The sequence below is a fragment of the Alosa pseudoharengus genome, unplaced genomic scaffold (assembly GCF_046254945.1).
Source record: "Alosa pseudoharengus isolate Yale_2024_CS ecotype anadromous, Long Island Sound unplaced genomic scaffold, YU_APseudo_1.1 YU_APseudo_1.1_scf_16, whole genome shotgun sequence".
NCBI classification, from domain to species: Eukaryota; Metazoa; Chordata; class Actinopteri; order Clupeiformes; family Clupeidae; genus Alosa; species Alosa pseudoharengus.
In genome coordinates, this window is record NW_027468630.1 from 27,812,628 (window position 1) to 27,832,442 (window position 19,815).

Below are 19,815 nucleotides of genomic sequence, written 5' to 3' on the forward strand. Positions count from 1 at the left end.
TGCACACTGCCTCCCTCACACACAACATAAACACACATACAAATACCAATTGCCCACAATTAAGTTAATCGGAACTACATGGTGTGTGAACAACATGGACACACATTTGCCTTACATACACACAGAAACACACCCTCCCTACTTACACCCTCCCCCTTCTTCACACACACACACACACACACACAGACACACACACACACACACACACACACACACACACACACACACACACACACACACACACACACATACACAATTATCACTTACTCATTTACTCCGAGTTCTTACACTATACACAGTTTCTCACACACTTTCTCTCTCACACACACATGCACACATACACACACACCTACACTCATCACCTCTGTAGAGTCAATTCCGCTCTCTCACTATTTCCTCCTCCTTCCCCACTCTCTCTTCCTCAAAACTATTCTCTCTCTCTTTTGCACTTTCTAGAACATGCTTTTCTCACGCATTCTGACAGCATGGAACTGGGGACTATTGAGTTCCTCTGACCGCAGTTCCTAGAACTATTTAATAGATTCCAGATGCCTCGTCAAGGAGTCTTGAGTATGTCAGAAAAAATAAAAGTTACCAAACAAAGTATTAAAACAAATACATTTTATGTCGGCCTGTATGTAACCTCCTTCTCTCCTCCTCTCCTTTCATCTCCAAAAGTATTCTTATTTATTTTGTAGTATTTAAATACCCAATATTGTTTTAATAAAGGTTTGTTAAAGCGATGGTTCGGAGTAATTTCACCCTAGGGTCCTTTGCACCATGACCCCGAGCCAAACACCCTCCCAGAACCTTTTTTCCCTTGGTCGAACCCTGGTCGAGTAGCGCTGTCAAAAACGAATGACGTTCTGCAGTCGTGATGGAACCAACTTTTATCTCATAAATTACCCCACTAATAATGCCCTGAATGGTACGAAACTTCTGCAGTAGTACAACTATGACCTTTAGTCCAATAACGAGGCATTAGAAAGTTTGTAAGTGCACCAGGAGTTTATTTAAATAAGACTTGCCTGATTATCTGCTACTATACCGCTGCGTCGACGTTTCTTCCCTGATTTGGGAAAAGCCAGTAAAAGTCCTGGCAGGAAGCATGCATAAGGATGTAGATCCAGGAATGCACTAATGTTTTGTTCCTAGTCCAGTTTGCAACAATTATTAGTTAACACTAAGTAAGTAAGAATTTATTTTTTTTTAGAACTGGATATACCAAAAAACGTTGATGTAATCCAGTGGTCCCCAAACTACGGCCCGCGTGCCAGATACGGCCCGCCACTTCATTTTGAGTGGCCCCCCAAAACATATCCGTGGTAAATAGCATCTGGCCCGCATGGGAGTACGACATCGTCAAACTATAACCTCCGTAATTTCCCCGATTCATTCTCAACAGCTAGCCTGGCCTTGGCCTGTCTACTTACTTCCGGTCGATTTCTTTTCCCTACAGTACTCCATCTGGAATAGGTTGATTCACGCTCGTTTACTTCGGCAGTTGGGCAGCCGACCAACCAGCGAACAGTGGGCGTTCCTGAGAGCGATTACGTATCCAGGCATGGTGTTTCAATTACTACGTCCCCGCCCCTGAAGCAGATCGCTTGGAATACATCAACGTAGGGAGCGAAAATGACTTATACTTATGAAATCTTTGAGCAAATGTAAATAATAGTTTAGCCTATTAACAGGAGTGTCATGAACGAAGTCACAGTAGAGTAGGATGTTATATCGTCAGCTAAACTTTAGTCATAGATTTTGTCACTAAAGGCTACAAACGTACCCGAGTCAAACTGTAGTTTAGTAGGCTACATGGTCGGGTCAAAATCGCTATTTTTCAAACACTAAGAAGGCTCGACATAACTTGAAACTTTGATCGAAGCATCATCAGTGTCTCTTCATATGAACTCGAGCATTAAGAACATTTTTCGTGTACACATAGTTTACTAAAAAGAAAGATTTTGGACAACTCACTCCTTGCAAGATGGCAAGATGGCAGCGAGCAGAAAAAACAAGGTGAGTTGTTCAAAACCTCTCTTTTAGTAAACTCTGTGTACACCAACAATGTTCTCAATGCTCGAGTTCATGTGTAGAGACACTGATGATACTTCGATCAAAGTTTCATGTTGTGTCGAGCCTTCATAGTATTTGAAAAATAGCGATTTTGACGCGATTGTATCAAAAAAGTAGTAGCCCTATAGGAATCCCATTCAAAAGGTCATTTCACCCGAAAAGGACAACGCATACAAGCTTAAAAGTGGCGCTTTGGACGTACTTATGCATTTATATGAAAGTTTGACTTGGGTACATTCACAAAACACTATATGATGCATTTTGGCGAGAGTTACGCAGATGAAACGTGTGATTGTTTGCTGATAAGATGCACCCGTGCTTGTTATGGGCGTGCTGCAGAGAAACTTCTCTGTATGACGAAACGCCGGTTGTTAGTGATTGGTTCAAAGCGGTTCAAAGGAACTCCAATGATTTTAAACCTCAAAACTGTGCCCTCCCACCCGGAAATAAACGAACGCCTATGGATCTAGGCCTCTCTCTAGGATCTGCGAAGTCAGAGGGTCTGGTTTCCAGGCTACTTAACAGTACCAATGTAATACTCTTTTTGTCCACTGGTGGTTGTTTTGGCGCTTGCCATCGAAAACGGAATGAAATGTAGGCCTACCTGCAAACAACGTAAGAGGCCTATGCTGACTGCATCAGTGCTCAAAGTATTCTAAAAGTTTATCAATTAATTGTTAATAACTAACTAACTTTTATTCAAGTCATATTTCTGGGACTTTCTGGGATAATTATTTCTATTTTTATGCACTTATTCAAATGTACAGTAGAAAAAAACAGAGGCGCACTCAAGGGCTTGATTCTAAAACAAATTTGTATTGAGAGCCGAGGTTTTTACAACAAGTCTACAGACAAAAAACTGGGAAACAAACGTTTCGGGCTTATCCCTTTATCAATGTCTCCATTATGAAATGCGTCACGGGGCGTTCAGGTTTTTTATAGCCGTGACGAGTTAATTACGAGTTATACTTAATGTCATTACAAAAGACAAATCGTCTAAACTACACCCAAAAGCAAAAAATGTGCAATTAACATTAAAAACATATACAGACAATAAGTATACACATCTGGATACAAGACAGCAGTGTACACCATAATCCAAGATCCACATAAGTGCTTATCGCATCACAAAAAACATGACAGAACCCGTTCTTCATTCATCCCTAAAGGGTGGAGAGTTTTCAGGGTAAACGTCCAGTAACTTTCCCTTTGTAGTAATCTTTTTTCTAGGTCCCCTCCTCTACGTACAGGTTTAACATGTTCAATGACAGTGAATGCGAGGGATGAGATAGGATGGCCTGCTTCATTGAAATGTCGTGCGACAGGGGATTTTTCATCCTTCCGTCTAATCGCGCTATTATGTTCAATGATGCGTGTTTTTATTTTTCTATTATTTTTTCCTACGTATTGTTTGTTACATGGACATGTGATTAAATAGACCACATTACTAGTAGAGCAAGTAGTGAACTGTTTGATTGTATAACTTCTTCCTGTCGTAGAGCACACAAATGTAGTGGTCTTACCAGACCTGTTCTGGCAAGCAGCGCACGTACGGCAAGGATGGAAGCCTGTGCTTCTGCTCAAGCGCTCCATATGACCAGAGGCGATTCTAGGGTCTGTGGGGGCCCTAAGCAAAAATTCCTAGGGGGCCCTACCAACCAGTGTTCATCATCATTATGTTAGGCTATAAATAATCTGACACCAAGATTTATTAAATAAAACCTTTTTTTTTATTCAAATGTTCCAAACATGACATTTTGACAATATAAATGTAAAGAACAAAAAACTCCAATATAAACTTTGTACAAAATATAAAGTATAGAAATTAAATAGTTTTATTGGGATCCTATACCCAAAATTAGTAATTCCTTTCTCTTAATGAACTCTATTTTTATCTCCCCTTTCAATATTGTGAATAGTAAATGTGGGCATTACAACACTAGGCACTAGGCTACTATAAGTTTGGTATTGATGGACAGTTTAGCACGGAGCCTGACTTATTCTAATTATTTCTTTGGATAAAGTCTATATTACTTTTATTCTTAAATAGGCTACTTGGTTGACCCATCTCCTGACAATGTTACAATGTTTATTGTTTGCCTACAAGAAATATTAGCATGCAGAGTGAAAAGCGAACTACAGGAGTTGGAGCTGGGAGAAAAATAGCTGGGCCTATAGAGAAGAATGGAAAGAAAATGTTGCGTTCACTCTACCTGGATTCACAAATGCAAAGCCTGTGTATCTGATAGGCAACAACGCTGTCGCTGTTTGAAAAGAATAGCCTATCATACCGCTCTACGAAACGCAGCGGCACCTTCAAGGTGGTCTATCTGCTCCAAGCAGAGGCACAAAAGCGCAACATTGAAGCGCTGGCCGAGGGAGGGAGTTCATGCGTTAATGTTTATTTTCTGCTGTCTGTGTCAGTTTAAGGACAAGAAACGGTGCATCAAAGGGTCAAATATTAGCAGCCAAAGAGAATCGTTGATAACAGAACAAGTGACGATGTAAAATTAAAAATCTTTGGCGGCACATGATTAATGCGATTTAAAAAAGTAATGCGTGCTTGGTCCTTATCGCTTTGGGATTAATACAAATGCAAACATAATGTTAACCATCTCCTTGCTTAACTAGTTGTAACTATCGCTAGCTAGCTCAAGTATATTGTCATTTAGATGTAGCAAACCATCATCTTTCTGCCAATTAGCATTACTATAACTTCATTAAATCAATGCCAAACTCTGATGCTGATCCGTCATCACTTTACACCCTCGATTGACGTTTACCACAGTAGCCTAAACATGTGTGGATTATTTGAACTCTTTTGAACACAGATCCGCTGTTTATATGCCATTGCATACATGTACAGATGTACTGTTTGTACAACAGGACAGGAGCACGCACAATCACGTAATCCATCATTCCATCAGACGAAATTCTTGCTTGTCGCACGGAAAACGCGCTGAGACCAGGTCTCGGGGCCCCCCAGCAGCTCGGAGCTCCAAGCAGTTGCTTGCCTTGCCTGTTGACAAGGTGCGCCTCTGCATATGACTACGTGCACTGTAATTGTCTGCTCTGACCAAAAAATCCCCTATATTTCTGGCCCTGTAATGAGCGAATAAAGGTGGGTTAGGGAAGAAGGCATGACATACAGGATCACTACTTAAGACATGCCAATGCTTTTTTATGGCTCCCTTGATCTGTGCGCTATGTTTGCTTGTGGTGCATACTACCGAGGAGCGCTTTTCCTTCTTAGGGTGGGTCTGGGTGTTGCGCACTCTCTCTAGAGCCTCATTCAAACAAGTGTGGTGATAGCCTCTTAGACTGAACTGTTTATACATCCTAGTGACCTCAGTATTAAAATCAGAAGTGTTGGTGCAGATACGTTTTGCCCTAAGGAACTCTCCGCATCCCCCACAAGACCGAAAAAACAGGTTCGCTTTAGGAACGCAACCCCGTACACCTCTGGCTCCAGGTCGGAATACCTCACTGACTCCGATGGCGATTTTTTATTAGAGGGAGAGCACGATCCGCACCAGCGACTGGAAGTACCAAAGCAGACCCAACGCACCCGCTACACCAAATTCGGAGAAGAACGAGGAGGGGGCAACGTGGAAAGGGGAAGAGGACTGAACAAGAGGGCAGGAAGTAGAAAGGGAGCGACAAATCGATGGTAACTGAAGCAGATGCCGACCGCCAGCAACTCGTCTTCAACCTTTCCAAGACGCAGTTGAACACACATGAACAACAGATACTCAACAAAGGTTTGTCCTATGTTCCCCCTACAGCTACCGATCCCTTTAAACTGAAAGTAGAAATGTTCCGATTTTACAGATCAGATTAAAATGTTTTTACAAAAAGGATGGCCCACAGACAGACAGCCCCCAACATGACCAGATACGAGCCCTAAGAGTCAGTTTTGCCCTCCCGTCAACAATGCAGCAATCACTACATTTTGCAATTTAGTTGACAGAGATATTGACAAGATTATATCTGACGCCGACTACAAAAGTTACGGGAACCAGGAACGCAAGATCCTCACTCCGTTAGGCAAAAAACAGGACGTTGTCTGGAAACCAGCTGATAAAGGTGGCGGCATTGTACTTATGGACAGAGACGATTAGGCCTACATAACTGAAATAGCATCTCAACTGTCTAATGCCAGATTCTACATTAAACTAGGGAAGAACCCAACACTTGACTTTAAGAAGGAGATTGACGATTTTCTACACGTTTCTATGGATAAAGGCTACATCACCCAAACAGAACTGAGATTCTTGACCGCTAACCACCCTGTCACTCCAGTCATATACAGTACATTCTACCAAAGGTCCATAAGACTTTGGTGAAGCCTCCAGGCCGCCCTATCGTCGCTTGCAACGACAGCCTGATGGAATCTCTATCCCTTTATGTGGATCGTATCCTGAGGCCACTCGTAGTAAACTTACCTTCATATTTACATGATCCTAATGACTTCATTGAACAGCTCTCCAACGTCCACATTGACTGTGATTCTCACAACATCATCCTGACCACGTTGGATGTGGTATCTCTCTATACTAACATCCCCCACGAGAAAGGTGTCGTGGCCATGGAACATTTCTTAAACCTTTGAACAGACACACATCCCCCGACTCAGTTTTTGATTGACATGATTTCTATGTTGTTATATAAGAATTTCTTTCTGTTTGAAAACCAATTCTACCTGCAGACACAAGGGGCGGCCATGGGATCTAGGTTCTCACCAGATTATGCCTGTCTATTTATGGGATATTTGGAAGAGAGATATGTTTGGAACAACAATCCTTTTGAACAAAATATTTTACTATGGAAAAGATATGTTGATGATGTGTTTTGTCTATTCAAAGGCTCGAGTGACCAATTTAATGATTTTGTGACGCATCTCAACAATATGATACATTCAATCAAGTTTGAGGTTGTGTCGTGATTGATCCGAAATCTGTTTCTTTCTTGGATACTGTTGTACACCTAGAAGGGGGGAATTTACTGACGACACTCTACACAAAACCTACTGATAAGAACAGCATTTTACATGCAACTAGTGCCCATCTTTCCACCCTGAAACGTGGTCTACCATACACGCAGTTCCTTAGGGCAAAACGTATCTGCACCAACACTTCTGATTTTAATACTGAGGTCACTAGGATGTATAAACAGTTCAGTCTAAGAGGCTATCACCACACTTGTTTGAATGAGGCTCTAGAGAGAGTGCGCAACACCCAGACCCACCCTAAGAAGGAAAAGCGCTCCTCGGTAGTATGCACCACGACCTATAGCAAACATAGCGCACAGATCAAGGGAGCCATAAAAAAGCATTGGCATGTCTTAAGTGGTGATCCTGTATGTCGTGCCCTCTTCCCTAACCCACCTTTATTCGCTCATTACAGGGCCAGAAATATAATAGGCAAAACACCCGTTTTTTACGAAATCAGACATGGGCTGCTGTAAAAGGTTGTCATATAAAAATGAAATCTATGATGTCTGAGGATCACAACCTGGGTGGACAACCCGGTCAACAAGCTGCTGGAAACGTGTAGGATGTGTTCAAAGTATGCATGTCCCTCCGAAAAAAAATGCGCTTTTGAAGCTCTTTGCAGTTCCCCATCAGGCAGCTATAGCAGATCAAATGCATAGGTGCTAACTCTCACGCATTGGCCGTGAGACACACGCATTTGATTAGTTTCACACACTCACACGCCACACCCCCGATTTCTCACGCTGAAGTGTCAACCCGGTCGATCAGATGCCTGAAAAATGAGTTTAGCCTATCTATCTACCTGTTGAGCCACGGTTATGCTTTCAGAGACGGTGAGAGGGTTCAAGAGCACCCCCTGTCTGTGGAATTTTCTAAATTTTATCTAATTTGCGATGCTACTTCAGAAGCCGTCCCAGACGCATTCCCCCCGCATTTTCCCGGCTTAAGGTATGCTTTGAGTATTTTTCATGCTGAAGTGTCAACCTGGTAGGTCAAATACCTGGCAGATGAGGTTCAACTAAACGAAACATATACATATGATATCACACATCAGGTGAACGTGTGGAATCTAAGCTTTCCAATGATATTAGCGCCAAGTTGCTGTAATGGTTCGCGAGAAAATTAACATTGAATCGACGTGCAATTTAGGCTAATCAAATTTGCATTTTGCACACAGTGCACACCCATTTCTCTCGGTTTAATATTTCACTAACCCTTCACACAACATGTGGCAAACCCAATATCACAATAAACAGCAAACCGTACGGAATACGAGGATATATAAAGCTTCTGTGCAATAAGTGGTTCCTGAGTAATCCGGTTTTGAAATTGCAACACATTTCTATAGCCTCATTGGGGCGAAATTATAATGTATTGTAAAGTAAACTATTTGTCAGTAGGCCTACATCCATTTTTGTAAATTGCTCAGCCATAGATTATCCCACTATCATGGTTCTTATATTGTCAGGTTCCAGCCAAGGTCCTGTGGTTAGACCAATCAACATTTGCCATTGTTTTTGGAAATCATGGACTCATCTGGGCTAAAGAGGAGAGGGCCTATCCATGTATCCAACCTATCCAACTTGTTTTAGTGCTCAGTTCGAAACCCAACACCTATGACTAGGGCTGTAACGATATACGATTCGAAACCGAAATCGCGACATTCATATCCACGATACTGTGTCGAGGTGTGAAAAGGCAGAATCGCGACACACCCTTTCTAGTGTTTCACGCAGTGCTTTGCAGTTTACGCGGCAACCCACAACTCCCGCTATACTTATCGGTAGCCTACGTTGTCCAAAAACAAATAAATAAATAAATAATAATTTCATACCTCTCCTTGCTTTCATTGTAGACTACCGGTATGTGTGCAACTTTACCAAACAGTATAAAAGTAAACCCCCTCTCCTTGCCCTGCTCTCTCTCGCGCTCCCTCCCTCTCACTCTCCCTCCCTCTCCTGCTCAATGAACACGCGCGACTAAAATAAAACATTCACAATCGTGAAAGCAAGGACGCATGTAGACGACTAGCTAAATTACTATTAAATCCGCTTAGCATCATTAGCATGCTGCACATATTTGTTTAAAACTCTTGCATTGAAGTTGACTGATCATCTCAATACCAACGTTTCCCAACAGGGCCTGTCCCAAGGAGAACAAGTATTACCTTGAAACTTAAACACACATGGGGAAACTGAACAGTCCAATCAGTAGACTATGATAGGCTAAGCTAGCCAACTATGCTTCTTTGTTTACAATATTTCCAGGCTTCAACCAGACAGCTGAATTAAAGAGGTAGAGTTGTAATAAAAAATAGTAGGCCTAGGCTATACACGGGTTTCCCGTTTACCAACAAAACTAGATGCGCGCGCAGCCGTGAGGCAGAAGACGCTTGGTGGCCGTCCACAACGTTATAAACTTAACCTAAATAGTCAGCTGCTGTAAGATACAATCGGATTTTTTTGTATACCCCTGTTGTCTCAATGATAATAACATCTCATTTCAGACTATATTTCAAAGTTTGACGTTCATTTGGATTATTAATATAACATCGTATTTTGTCATTTTTGGCGAAGACATGCATTCCGTTAGGGATAATGAACATATTTAACATTCTCTAGCCATCGTGATTTCGAATTGGTGCAGTTTTCAGCACAAAAACTCATTTTATTCTTTTGCTCTTTTGCATTGCTCTATGCTGTTCTGTGGTTCTTTCTGCCTCTTGGTTGCGCACGCATGTTTTCGTGACGTTCCATAGAAATCCATGTATAGGCTAATCTGCATAAAGTGTGCTGTCATAAATATCAGTCATTCAGAAAAATATTTTTATATCAGGATATAAAATAATAGATATATTATATTGTAATCCTCTGGTGTTCTAAGGGAGGCTATTAAAATGTTATTTAATAAAATGTCTAGCCCCTCCCAAAAAAAAAAAAAATCGAGATTCGTATCGAACCGTGGGTCAAAAATCGTGATACAAACCGAATCGTGAGGTTGGTGTATCGTTACAGCCAGGGCCGTGGGAAGTGAGTTTTGGTTGGGGGTGCTGGGGGGGGGGGGGGGGGGGGGGGGGTTTAAAAAAAGTTATTGTATTTTATTTAAACGCCTTTCTCTGTTAATGGACAACTGCATACTGGCATTGCATGACACACAGCACAGGCATACATCACTGTCAAGAACATTATGGCTACACTACAGAAAAAATGCAACAAAATGTCGCAAACCACAGATTGATACTCGCAAACAAAGTAACCGTCTGCTATCTGACGCTACACTAGTAAGGTAACAAAGTTGCTGTAGCCTTGAATCGAAATCGACGGTGAACACAAGAAATATAAAACACCAACATTAATAAAACGTAATAATTATTGACGCTTCTGACATGGGTGTCAAAACAGGCTAAAGACCCTATCGCACAGCATATTAGACAGAACACATTGACTCAAAACATATGCATAACATAGGCCTACACAACGCAATATTCATAGGCTAACCTACATTAAATTGATCCACATATCACAAATATAGCCTACAACAAATGCTGACATCATAAACGCACAGTGTAGCCTTTATAATTAACCTACACTTTCAAAAAGAAGAGAAAGAACGCTCTGAGGAGGCCACTGAAACAGGCACGCAAAGACACAGATGAATGAATAAGTTCATCTACCTCGCTGAAGAGAGCTCTTGTTTGTGGATGGAGCTTACTTAATTTCGCCACCTTTCACCGTGGTGCACCGAGACTCCCCGATAACACTATGCATTATTTTAAGCTGAAGATTGAGGCGGCCCGTGTTCAGCTCCTTGGGAAACTCACGGTAATATTCAGCTAGCCTACTTAATATGGCATATTGTTGTACCATAAAGCTAGCGTCATAGGACATCCCCCTTAGGTTTGTTTTGTTAATTTGTTTAGTTTTTGTTGAGATCTCCCAGGTCTAATGTAGACATAAACATTTTTTTAGTGCATAATAGAATAATAGACAGGGGGACGGAGAGCTTCTTTTTTTTCTGATCGTGAGTGGTATGACATATAAATACACGTGCTTTCCTGCAGGGGGTGCTGCCGCACCCCCAGCACCCCTACTTCCCACGGCTGTGGTTACAGCCCTACCTATGACGGTGTGGAGGAGCATTAGTGCCTACAGCATGGGCATCTTGCTCATTTGGCAAAGCACAATCAATTCTGAAAGATGTATACAGGTTTTGAGCAACATATACTGCCATCCAGGCAATATCTATTCTAGAGAAGACCTTGAATATTTCAGGAAAACAATGGCCAAATGAATTCTGCACATATTTAAATAGTATTTCTCCATAGAGGAAGAGTCCAGGTGCTAAAATGGCCTGTCTGCAGTTCAGATTTGTAAAATTAGGTGCATAATGGAATGGAAAGCATGACTAAGAATACCCCATACTGTTGAGCAACTGAAATCGTGTAATGACGACTATATGCTAGAGTTCATTCTCAAAACTCTAGCAAATAGTCTCCTCAGTTCCTAAACATTTACAGAATTTTGTTAAATGAAGAGGTGAAGCAGTACAGTGATAAACATGCTCCCGTCCCAACTTTTTTTGAAACATGTTGCTGGCATTCAAAATGAACATATATTTTCCATGAAATAGTCCAAATTTTCATTTTCAACATTAGATATGTTGTCTGTGTCCTTTTTGCTGCTAAATATGGGTTTACGAGACTTGTATATTATCACATTTAGCATTTTGCACAACGTCCCAACTTTTTCTGTTTTGGGGTTGTATTTCAAGTCGCTATTAATATGAACACTATAATAATGATGAATCGCTTGGGCAGTAAAAAATCAGAAATTTTGGATGGTCTCTGGATGAGGGCCAAGCATTTTCAATTCCATCTACACAGCCTGCCTGGCCTGTGTCAATGGCCATGGCAATATCATGTGGTTGTGTTAAGGGTTGTCAGAAGAGCTGCTCCTGTGCAAAGAGGGCAATTCCATGCTACATAGGATGCCTTTGCCATGGGTTGGCAAGCAAATGCTGTAGGATACTGAAGGAAGGTGGAACAGAAGTTGCAGGAAAACAACATGAAGGAGGTATGGGACGGTAGACTATCACTGGCCTGAAGAAGAGCAGCAGCTCTGATGAGGGGGACCTGGACAGGGCGAACCAGCTGAACCACTTCTACAACAGGTTTGACTGCCCTGCTCCAGCTCCAATGGCAGTGGTCTGTCCACCCCCTGCTGACTCAGACACTGCTCTTGTTTGTGTGCCTGCCCTACCCCCACCTCCCAGCCTCTCCAGCTCTGCATCCCAGTGACACCCAACGACCTAAGCCACCATCACCTCACCTGACGCCTCCTTGCCTGTGCCTGTTGAGGTGTCCACGACTCTGGCAGCCTTGACAGGGACATCAAGGAGGTGGTCATTCCCCAGCCCCCATGCACCCCCACACCCCCTGAATACAAGTGTAACACTCACCTCCACCATCACAGCCTATCGTACCCCCACCATCACTGGATATTGCACCCCTCCCCCACATAGCGATCACGAACAATGAGGTGTCAACAGCAATCAGACACACAGATCCCAGATGCACCCCTCCCCCTCCCCACACCCCCCATCATCACAGCAGATCAAGTAAGAGTTCAACTAAAGAAACTTCGCCCCAAGAAGGCCTGACAGACTGTGTCCAAGGCTACTCAAGGTCTGTGCTGCTGAACTGGGGAAGCCACTGAAGCACATATTTAACTTGAGTCTACGCCGCGGACAAGTTCCAACACTGTGAAAGACATCAAGACATCACTTGATTTCTCAAGTGCTTTTAACACCATCCAACCCCTCAGACTAGGAGACAAGCTATTGCAGATGGGTGTGGATGCTCACCTGGTAACCTGGATTACAGATTACCTGACCAGTCCTGTTCACCCTGTAAAGATCTGACTTCTGCTACAACACAGAGTCATGCCACATACAGAAGTTTTCTGACGCAGGTCTAAGCCCACTCTGCTACCAGTCTCCATTGATGGGGTCAATGTGGAGGTGGCTAGCACCTACAACTATCTGGGTCTCCACCTGGACAATAAACTGGACTGGTCAGCCAACACGGACACACTCTACAAGAAAGGGCAGAGCAGGGTGTACTTCCTGAGGAGGCTGCAGTCCTTCAATGTGTGCAGCAAGCTCCTCAGGATGTTCTACCAGTCTGTTGTTGCCAGCGTCCTCTTCTATGCAGTGGTATGCTAGGGAGGAAGAACAAAGAAGAAGGATGCGGGGCGTCTTGACAGGCTGGTAAGGGAAGCTGGCTCTGTAGTGGGAGCTGAACTGGAGTGCATCACTTCAATATCTGACAAAAGGACCCTGAACAAACTGATCAACATCTTGGACAATGAGTGTCATCCGCTCCACAGCACTATTGTAAAGCAGAGGAGCCTGATCAGCTGGAGACTTCGCTCACTGCCTTGCACAACAGACAGACAAGGAAGTAATTTGTCCCCAGGGCCATTGAACTGTTCAATGCTTCACCTAAGGAAAGAGGAGAGATAGAATTCTCCGCATACTCTGTCTGCCTCTCCACCCCTCCATGTTTGGATACTGTCTGTCCACTAGCCACTTTTTACCACTGTCTTACTGCCTCACTGTTTGCGTGCTATATTAGCACATATGCATAACCCCTCCCTCCATGCCACAGCCAAATTGTGGCCACACTTTCTTGTATCTTGTTTGACTTGATAGGCTTGAAATTGAATTCCCTCTAAATGTGTTAATGGGTCTGAAGTCTGGTTAGTGAAATTATCAAAATATTATTTCATCTGTAAAAGTTAACTTCACATGGTATTTTGTTTATTTTAACAACAACAAAGGGAAAAGAATGCTACCGAATACAATGGAATGTTCTTTAAATATATATATATCTTTGTATACCTATGAATTAAGAGGCATTGTTAACTTTTACATTCTAATTACATGTACAATCAAGGCTTTAGATGAAAGCCTATCTTCCACTCTTTTGAAAGGTGTGCTCAGTTTGTTTCTAGCATAAAGTATCAGGGAGATATGGCCCAGGATTCATGGATATAATTAAACCTTTTTAGCATGATTGGGTGATTCCGGGGAGTTAAAGCAGAATTTGAGGTAGCATTGTTTTGACCCTAATTGGAAGTTTCCAGCAGCTTGTTGACCGGGTTGTCCACCCAGGTTGTGATCCTCAGACATCATAGATTTCATTTTTATATGACAACCTTTTACAGCAGCCGATGTCTCCTAAACCCCCTTTGCCCCCTGGGTAGTCAGAGCAGACAATTACAGCGCACGTAGTCATATGGAGCGCTTGAGCAGAAGCACAGGCTTCCATCCTTGCCGTACGTGCGCTGCTTGCCAGAACAGGTCTGGTAAGACCACTACATTTGTGTGCTCTACGACAGGAAGAAGTTATACAATCAAACAGTTCACTACTTGCTCTACTAGTAATGTGGTCTATTTAATCACATGTCCATGTAACAAACAATACGTAGGAAAAAATAATAGAAAAATAAAAACACGCATCATTGAACATAATAGCGCGATTAGACGGAAGGATGAAAAATCCCCTGTCGCACGACATTTCAATGAAGCAGGCCATCCTATCTCATCCCTCGCATTCACTGTCATTGAACATGTTAAACCTGTACGTAGAGGAGGGGACCTAGAAAAAAGATTACTACAAATGGAGTTACTGGATGTTTACCCTGAAAACTCTCCACCCTTTAGGGATGAATGAAGAACTGGTTCTGTCATGTTTTTTGTGATGCGATAAGCACTTATGTGGATCTTGGATTATGGTGTACACTGCTGTCTTGTATCCAGATGTGTATACTTATTGTCCGTATATGTTTTTAATGTTAATTGCACATATGGTTGTTTTTTGGTTTTGGGTGTAGTTTAGACGATTTGTCTTTTGTATTGACATTAAGTATTACGGTAATTAACTCGTCACGGCTATAAAAAACCTGAACGCCCCGTGACGCATTTCATAATGGAGACATTGATAAAGGGCTAAGCCCGAAACGTTTGTTTCCCAGTTTTTTGTCTGTAGACTTGTTGTAAAAACCTCGGCTCTCAATACAAATTTGTATTAGAATCAAGCCCTTGAGTGCGCCTCTGTTTTTTTCTACTGTACTCAACCTTTGGAGTTCACGCACCAGGCAAAACATCACAAACTTAAGGCGCAGACGCCGATTCGCCATTGCTTATTCAAATGTTCAAATTCACACTATTCACAAAGTTATCATCAGGTGAGTGAAAGTGGTCATTTCAGATGTTTTTGCCAGCACTTCATAAAACTCTCATATTTTGAGAACTACAAATTATTTGTAGGATATTGCTTGTTCACAAGTTGAGCTGTGTATGCAAAGACACAGAGTTCAGAATTTTGAATAAAATACACTTTTGGAACTACCTGCTAATATTATTTCTCTGCTATTAGTATTATTTAATTTGAGCTACATTTTACACTGATATTGTATGATGACAATATAAACACAGCTAACAATGGTAAATTGCAGTAGCCTATGATTAAATGTAATGGAATATTCAACTAAGGTAGACTGCTGTTGTTCACAGCACTAAGCTATTTATGGTTACTAATATACTCCGAGTCTCTGGCCGCTTCCTGCAAGGACTTTTACGGGCTTTTCCCAAATCCGGGAAGAAACGTCGACGTTAAATAAACTCCTGGTGCACTTACAAACTTTCTAATGCCTCGTTATTGGACTAAAGGTCATAGTTGTACTACAGCAGAAGTTTCGTACCATTCAGGGCATTATTAGTGGGGTAATTTACGAGATAAAAGTTGGTTCCATCACGACTGCAGAACGTCATTAGTTTCTGACAGCGCTACTCGACCAGGGTTCGACCAAGGGAAAAAAGGTTCTGGGAGGGTGTTTGGCTCGGGGTCCTGGTGCAAAGGACCCTAGGGTGAAATTACTCTGAACCATCGCTTAAAGCCTCTCATTTCTTCTCTCTCTCTCCTTCTCTCCCTCCTTGTTACTCTCTCTCTCTCTCCTCTCCCTCTCTCTACCTCCTTTTTACTCTCTCTCCTCTCCCTACCTCATTTTTACTCTCTCTCTCTCTCTCTCTCTACTTCTCTTCCCTCTCTTTCTCTCACTCCCTATCTCCCTCTCTCTCTCTCTCTTCCCTCGCTCCATCTCAGGTGTTGAAGTTCCCGCTGCATGCGGTGCTTGAGATCAAGGAGGTGCTGATCGAGTGGGCGTCGCGCGCGGGCATGCAGTGGCTCAGCGCGCTCATCCCCACGCACCACGTCAACGCGCTGGTCTTCTTCTTCATCATCTCCAACCTGACGCTGGACTTCTTCCTGCTGGCCGTGCCGCTGGTGGTCTTCTACCTGGCCTTCGCCTCCATGGCCATCTGCACGCTGCGCGTCTTCCAGGACAGCCGCGGCTGGGACAACTTCCGGGCGCTCACGGCGCTGCTGGCGCGCTTCGAGCCGGGCCTGGACGTGGAGCAGGCCGAGTCCAACTTCAGCTGGAGCCACCTGGAGCCGCACCTCTACTTCCTGCTCTCCGCCTTCTTCCTGGTGCTGGCCTTCCCGCTGGCCGACGGGGCCTGGGTGCCGTGCGCGGAGCTGGCGGCCGTGGCCATCTTCTTCACGGTCAGCAGCTACTTGAGCCTGCAGCCCGTCGCGCAGCCCCCCGCCCGCCACGCGCTGCTGACCCAAGCCGCCATCGCCCTGTGCACGCTGACCGACAAGCAGCTGGGCGGTTGGCTGGGGAGGCTGGTGGGCGGGGCCTGGTTGAGTGTGCCGCTGGGTGATTGGGCGACCCTGAACCTGGGCGTGCCCTGCCTGCTGTACGGGTACCTTCTGAGCGTGTGCGGCCGCATGGTCTCCCTGCGCGGGTTCCGCGGGTTCTACTGCGTCCTGCTGCCCTACCTGCTCTGCTTCGTGTGGGCCGAGCTGGCCGCCACCCTTCTGGAACATTCCTCGCCCATTGGCCTGATGCGCACCTGCGTGGGCTACCTGCTCTTCGTCTTCGCGCTGCCCGTGCTGACCCTCGGCATAGTGGCGGCGGCCGGCGTGCAGCTGGCCCAGTGGTTCCTGTCGCTGGACGTGGCCAAGATGTGCGTGACGGTGTGCGTGCTCGCCTGCCCCGTGCTGCTGCGCTGGTGGACGCGCTTCAGCGTGTCGCCGATGGCCGTGCTGCGGTCACTGCGGCGCAGCAGCCTGGTCAAGCTCATCCTGGTGTGGATCAGCGCGCTGGTGCTCTTCTGCTGGCTCTATGTGTTCCGCAGCGAGGGCATGAAGGTCTACAACTCCACCCTCAGCTGGCAGCAGTACGGCGAGATCTGCGGGCCCAGGTCAGAGCCACGCTTAATGATTCATACCAGTCCACTATAAGAATGCAAATAAGTACAGCAGGCTTAGATTGAATCAAGTGAACTCAAATATCAATAGCCTTTCTGCTGAAGTGTGGACTGCAACTTTCAGTTTTGTTAGTGCTGTTAAGTGTGTTCAGCCTTTAATCTGTTTTAATCTGTGTGTGTGTGTGTGCCTGCGTGCATGTGTGCGTGTCTGTGTGTGTGTGCGAGTGTGCGTGTGTGTGTGTGCGCGATCGTGCATCTCTGTGTGTGTGTGTGTATGTGTGTGTGTGTTATCAGGGCGTGGCGTGACAGCAGCATGGCCCAGACGCAGGTCCTGTGCAGCCACCTGGAGGGCCACCGGGTCACTTGGACCGGCCGCTTCCGCTACGTGCGCGTCACCGACCTGGAGAACGGCGCACAGGCACTAGTCAACATGCTCCCGGGCCCCGTGGCCGACTGGCTGCGCTGTTTCTACGGCGACGAGTACCCGCCGTGCGAGGAGCCGGCGCCCCCGCGCCCCGTCCCGGCCGACTCGCCGCCGCCCGACCCGCTGTGCCGCATCAAGCCCCTCGCCAAGCACCCCTGCCACCTCAAGCGCTACGACCGCCTCAAGATGGAGGTGACCGTGGGGATGCCGCGCGGAGGCGGAGAGGGCAGCAGTAACGGCGGTGCGGGCAGCGAGGACGACGCCACCAAGGACATCGTGTTGCGGGCGAGCGACGAGTTCCGCGCGGTCCTGCTGGCGCTGCGCTCGGGCAGCCTGCTGGAGTTCAGCACGGTGCTGGAGGGCCGGCTGGGCAGCAAGTGGCCGGTGTTCGAGCTGAAGGCGCTGCGCTGCCTCAACTGCGACGGCGTGGCCCACCCGACGGTGCCCGCTGGCCGGCAGCTCAAGCTGGAGCAGGACTGGCGCGCTCGCCTGCGCCACGCCCTGGCCTTCGCCTTCCACTTCCTCTTCCACCCGCTCCTCTCCGTCCGCGCCGACCACGCCGAGGGCCACGCCGGCGCCGTGACCACCGAGCTGCAGGCGTAACGGTCGAGTCGAGTCGGGTGGGGTCGGGGTTGGGGTGGGGCGAGGGTGGGGCGAGGGTGGTTGTCAGGGAACACCCTTATTAAAGGTTTGGAAAGACAGTGAAAATGTGAAACCCAGTGCAATCTCACTACAGTGTGCAGGCGGCAGATATTCAGTGTTAAATACAGTGGCAGCACTGCTGTGTGTGTGTGTGTGTGTGTGTGTGTGTGTGTGTGTCCGCATCTCTCCGCAAGAAATCAAGAGAGAATGGCATTGTGATGACAGTGACTTGCTGCAGTAGCTTATAATGTTATTCAATAAATATACAATCAATGAAGAATTCAGTGTATGTCCGCCTTGAAACTAAGAATGTATGTGTGTGTGTTGTGTGTTTTGTGTGTGTGTGTGTGTGTGTATGAGTGAGAGTGAGTTAAATTGACTGGTTTAGTCAATGGTCTGATCCTACCAAAGAGTTAGGGACCTTGTGCCTTTAATATACAGGCTAGGTATACTGAACGGTACAATAATACTGGTGGTTTTCATGTTTCTGTGTTCCATAGGGTATGATAAGTATTCTAATAATTATGTTTTATTAGAGATTAGTAGGGTGGTGTGGAACCTGGATTTGAACAGTTCAGAGTTGTTTATTTGTTTTGAGGTTCCAACCACTGCATTGACCTAGCAAGTAACTATAAACGGAGAGCATTAGCCATTATCTGGAAGGGTTCCATCAGATAGCAGAACATCCAGATCTAGATTGGATCTAGATCATGCTTAGAACAGATCTGGGTCATATCTCGGCCAGATTCATCTGTTGTTTGTGCAGGTAGTTAAAACAGGAAAGGAGGTGTTGAGCAGAGATTTTTATGTTTATCATCAGGAAACGTACACTTCCCTTCAAACACTCAACACTACACACACACACTACAGTCAACAGACACACACACACACACACACACACACACTCAAATTAATCTATGAGCTGGACTCTAACCTCATGATTGCTTATTTGGTGGGGCCATCTTTACAGAATGTGAAGGCATTGCTTTGATCCTGCAATGTGACCAATAAAAACAGCCATTTGGGAGCCATTTCCTACAGTATGTGTGTCGTTCATGGTTTATACAAGGATACAAGGAAGTTTATTGTCACATGCATATAGTTACTGGATGTAAGAAATGCAGTGAAAGTATGTCTGGTGTCAGCCTATTTGTGCATTTATGGGGGTGGGGGGGGGGGTAAAAAGTGCAGTAGAAGAGGGGTTTAGTAGATTAAGTGGCAAGGGCTGCATAAGAAAGGTGGGGGAGGATTGGGATTGGGGGGGGGGCACCAACAAGGAGCACCCAAGAGCAACAGGGGCAAGGAAAAACTCCCTTACCAATATGTACTATGCCAGCATGGCCGC

At 45.0% G+C, this 19,815-nt stretch overlaps 1 protein-coding gene across 3 annotated transcripts in view; it reads left to right on the forward strand.

The window, feature by feature from the left end:
• wfs1b (Wolfram syndrome 1b (wolframin)) overlaps positions 1-19,495 on the forward strand; it is a 28,358-nt gene extending 8,863 nt beyond the window's left edge. For all 3 annotated transcript variants that reach the window (XM_076287604.1, XM_076287605.1, XM_076287606.1), the window contains 2 exons: positions 16,236-17,398; positions 17,699-19,495. In XM_076287604.1, the coding sequence (XP_076143719.1) occupies positions 16,236-17,398; positions 17,699-18,431 (1,896 nt within the window). In that variant the 3' untranslated portion in view covers positions 18,432-19,495. The remainder of the gene's footprint in view (positions 1-16,235; positions 17,399-17,698) is intronic.
• Positions 19,496-19,815: the final 320 nt, after the last annotated feature.